Genomic DNA, 4,448 nt, shown 5'->3' on the forward strand with positions numbered 1-4,448 from the left:
GCTTTTAAAAAGGTCAGGCCGAGCCAAAATAAAAGCCTTTGATAGGCTATAGGCCAGGCTCAGGCCTCAAAAATTAATCGTAGGCTAGGCTCAGGCCTTTTAAAGCCTGGCCTATTCCCACCCCTATACCCCACTAATCAAAGACATAAGGAAGAAAGCCTCCATGTACCCAAGACTGTTTGGATTTTAATCTATACCAAGCTTCGACACCCTCCCATCATGCACCTCATCCCTTCGTCATTCTGACGATTTTCTATTAATATCCGTTGGATAAAATGTAATATTTAAAAATATATATCTAATGATTGCCAATAATAAAAAAATAATGTGAGTCAAGAATTATTTTTTATAAACCCTTGATTGAAATGAAACATTAGGTCCTTGCAACGGAAAAATCACCATTTAGGTCACTTTTACAAAACATTTACTAGAATGGGTCTGTTCCATTCTTATTTACCTTGGGGTGCTGTTCTGGTGATTGAAGGCGCTTACCTGAGGAACGCGACACATGGCGTTTGTTGCAGCGGGTGGCAGGCGGTGGTGACAGGGGCTGGAAGTGCCCTGCAACCAGGCGCGTACGGTCGCGCCCTGCACGCAGGCGTGTTGACTGGTGGCCTGCCCGAGGCGCCTTGGTACGCGCCCTGGCCCCAGGCACGTCCAAGCGCCCTTAAGTGGTCCCCCCCTCCCCCAAACACCCCCACCCAGGCTGTCCCCCCCCCCCCCAGCATCCTTCGTGTTTTGCTTCCCCCCAACAGTCCCCTTCCCCTGAAGTTCCCCCCTCCCCAGCAGGTTTTGTTTTTTTTTTTTTGTTTTTTGTATTTTTAATTTATTTAAATTATATAAATTGTTATATTTTAATATATATATATATATATATATATATATATATATTTTGCAACAAGCTTCTCCCCCCTGTTTGCAGGTTCCCTTCCCCTGTTTGGTTAGTTTTTATTTTGTGTTTTTAATTTATTTAATGTATATAAATTTTTATATTTTAATATATATATATATATATATTTTTTTTTTTGTAGATAGGCAGTTTATATTTTTTTAATGGATTTATTTGTAGAGGTAATTATTATTAGTTTGATAGTGTGTTACATTTTTAGTGCTTTGTTATATATTTTTTTGTAGGTAGATAAGCAGTTTAAATTGATATATATTTTTAGTGCTTTGTTTTTTATTTTATAATAATATAAAATTGTTAATTATTGTTAAAGATAATTATAGATAATAATATTGTTATTTAAATACTATATAAATTGTTATATTTTAATATATATATATATATATATATATATATATATTTTTTTTTTTTTTTTGCATATAGGCAGTTTATATTTTTTAGTGGATTTATTTGTAGAAATAATTATTATTAGTTTGATAGTGTGTTATATTTTTAATGCTTTGTTATATATTTTTTTATGATAGATAGGCAGTTTAAATTGATATATATTTTTTGTGCTTTGTTTTTTGATTTTATAATAATATAAAATTGTTAATTATTGTTGAAGATAATTATAGATAATAATATTGTTATTTATGATTTGTTATTTAAATATTATATTATTATTTTTGTTAATATTTAATTATATTAATTATAATTGATGTTATTTGCAATTGTAAGACTTTGTTGTTGTTGGGTTGATAATTTTAATTTCTAGAATATAATTTTAATTAAAATTAATAATAAATATTACTATAATATTGCTATTGAGCGTATTTAAAAAAGAAAGGCATATTGAGTTTGATACAATATCAATAGTTTAAAATTAAAATCAAACTCTAAATTATAATTAATAACTTTTAAAATAAAAAGTTATAATTAAGAAAAAAAATTGTTGAAATTGTTGCTATATATATATATGTGCCATTATAATTCATTTACTTAAATTATGTGTTAATTTCTAAAATTAAAATTATGTATTTTTTTAGAATATTGTTTGCGTACGTATTTAAAGTGTATTTAAATATATTGTAATTTATTATTAATTATTTATGATATGTGTGATTATTAATTTTTTTTCTTTTTATACAGGAGTTTTAATATGGCAAGTTCGTCATCATCTAATCATTATGATGTGGCATTTGGACCATTAGAGGATGATTTATTGTGGATGCAAAAAAGCCATATATCACAACATATTTGGAATGGTGCTAATCAAAGGACGTTAAAAATTCGACGAGCCACACCACTGTATAATCATAGAGAAGCACCACCCGAGGAAATTATTCCTTTATTACAAGTTTCAGGTTTGTACCCGATAGCAGTTGAAGGTAAATGGAGCATTAATTAATGCTTTTATTGAGAGGTGGAGGCCAGAAACACATACATTTCATTTGAAGTGTGGCGAGACAACTATTACACTTCAAGATGTTTCTGTGCTACTTGGTATTTCTGTGGATGGAAGACCTTTAACTGGCAATACAAATATTGACTGGTTTGAGTTGTGCCATGAATTATTGGGTGTCATGCCTGACGATGATGCAGTTGACGGGAACTCACTTTTATTGAGTTGGCTGACTTCTCAATTTGCAAATATTAATGATTTTATAGGCAACCAACAAGGGCTTGAAAGATTTGCTCGAGCTTGGATCTTAAGATTCATAGAAGGCGTGATGTTTGTTGACAAAAGCAGCAAAAGGGTGCCAATGAGATATTTGCAATTTTTGAGAGACCTTAGAGAGTGCAGCACTTATGCATGAGGAGCTGCTCTTTTGGGTAACCTTTATAGAGAGATGTGCATCGCAACTGACTATAATGTTAAATCAAAAGGCGGTTTCACTCTCTTGATTCAATTATGGGCATGGGAACGATGCCCAACGTTAGCCCCGTCGTTTATTCCTCCACAACAACAAAACACACCACTTGCATACAGGTATACTTTCCTTTAATATTTTGAATTGATAATTAATAAATATGGTTGCTTGATGTTAATCATTATTATGCGTAACATCTTATTTTGTTATTTGGGTTTTTTGTGAAGATGGTTGGGAGGTGAATTGCATCACATAGGCAATGACAATTTACTTGAGTTTCGTCGTAAATTAGATGTCATGAAACGCGACGAGGTAATAATTTTCACATTTGTTTATTAAATGATGTTGTAATTGTTACTTAATTTATTAAATTTAACTTTTATATGCAGTTTGTTTGGGTCCCTTATGCTGGACATGTGGAAATGAATTTGAGTCAAGTTTGTTTTATTGGGTATGTATTATGGGCATGTATCGTACCACTTATTTGTTTTCAAAAAGTGGAATGGCACCAGCCGGATAGAGTCATGCGACAGTTTGTAATGCAACAACCTATTCCGGGCCCAGTAATGCAACCCAATAACATACATGACTTGACCTTAAAGGGAAAAGAAGGAAGAAATTAGATGCGACTAATGCAACCCGCGCTTAATGAATGGAATAGTCGCTATGAAAGGAGAGTAGAGCAAACGCCGCCACAAACAGGGACCCTTAGTCTGAACTCTGAATACATGAGGTGGTACAGGCGTAAGACAAAAGTTTATGTCGACCCAAAACATGCAAGAAGAGGACTATTGGTATACATTGTTCATTATAATTTAGAAAATAATGTTGCATTGAAGATTATTTTAATAACTATTCCTTTATTTTTTATGCAAGGTGAAATCGCGGAAACACTACATTTTATGGTGTCGCCTGTTGGGAGAAGGGTTTGTACTTTTGACGATTTACTGCCATGTATCGAGAAGATCACTCTTCTGTCTGAAGAAGATGATAGGATACTTGAGGCACATCAAGATGCTCCCCCTTCTCAGCCACAATTTGAACATCAGCAGTAGGGCGACGTCGGCAAACTGTTGATGCAGCACCGTACAGTTTGCCTCCGATGCCAGAACGAGAACATGGAATGTATTACACACCGCCGGTATTCACCCAAGAATCATCGCAGATGCCGCCGATGTATTCATACCCACATGATTTCCAACCAGGGTACAGTATGATAGGCATATTTGGATCCTCTCCTCCTTCAGGGGGGACTCCTCCATTCACCCAAAATAATGAACTACCGACCCCAAATGCCCCACTTGGTGGTCAGTGGAATGTACCTGGAAATATACCCGACATGAATGACTTATTGGGGGTCGATTTATGTCATGATTTCTCTGCCGAGGCTGACGAAGTGGATGAAAGGGGAATCATTGAAGAAGAAACCCTGATAGGGCAGCTAGGAATTGGGATCGGCCATGTGGGACATCGTCGTGGCATCACAGACATAGTGATGATTGATTAATAATGGGTTTACATTGTATTGTTTTTTTTTCATGTACTTTGTATTGTTTTTTTTTCATGTTTTAACAATGTCATGTACTTTGTATGGTTGTTTCCATGTTAAGTTTATATTATTGTCACTTTAACGTTTCAATCTTATCATGCAATGCTTTTAAAATAAATTACGATAATGTCACTGACAC

The 4,448-nt window shown here is 34.1% G+C and overlaps 1 protein-coding gene across 1 annotated transcript; it reads left to right on the forward strand.

The window, feature by feature from the left end:
• The first annotated feature begins 432 nt into the window (after positions 1-432).
• Positions 433-2,706, forward strand: LOC114405072 (protein MAIN-LIKE 2-like). The gene is made up of 3 exons (XM_028367753.1): positions 433-632; positions 2,039-2,277; positions 2,375-2,706. The coding sequence occupies exons 1-3, from the start codon at positions 433-435 to the stop codon at positions 2,704-2,706; spliced, it is 771 nt and encodes a 256-aa protein (XP_028223554.1).
• Positions 2,707-4,448: the final 1,742 nt, after the last annotated feature.

Source organism: Glycine soja, chromosome 3, assembly GCF_004193775.1.
Source record: "Glycine soja cultivar W05 chromosome 3, ASM419377v2, whole genome shotgun sequence".
Classification (NCBI taxonomy): domain Eukaryota; kingdom Viridiplantae; phylum Streptophyta; class Magnoliopsida; order Fabales; family Fabaceae; genus Glycine; species Glycine soja.

Bases quoted from the DNA above. Each gene is read 5' to 3' on its own strand.
- LOC114405072 (XM_028367753.1), top strand. From the start codon at position 433: ATGGGTCTGTTCCATTCTTATTTACCTTGGGGTGCTGTTCTGGTGATT. The intron at 633-2,038 runs GTACGCGCCCTG...CTTTTTATACAG, and splicing joins GGCCTGCCCGAGGCGCCTTG to GAGTTTTAATATGGCAAGTT. The intron at 2,278-2,374 runs GTAAATGGAGCA...TTACACTTCAAG, and splicing joins GTACCCGATAGCAGTTGAAG to ATGTTTCTGTGCTACTTGGT.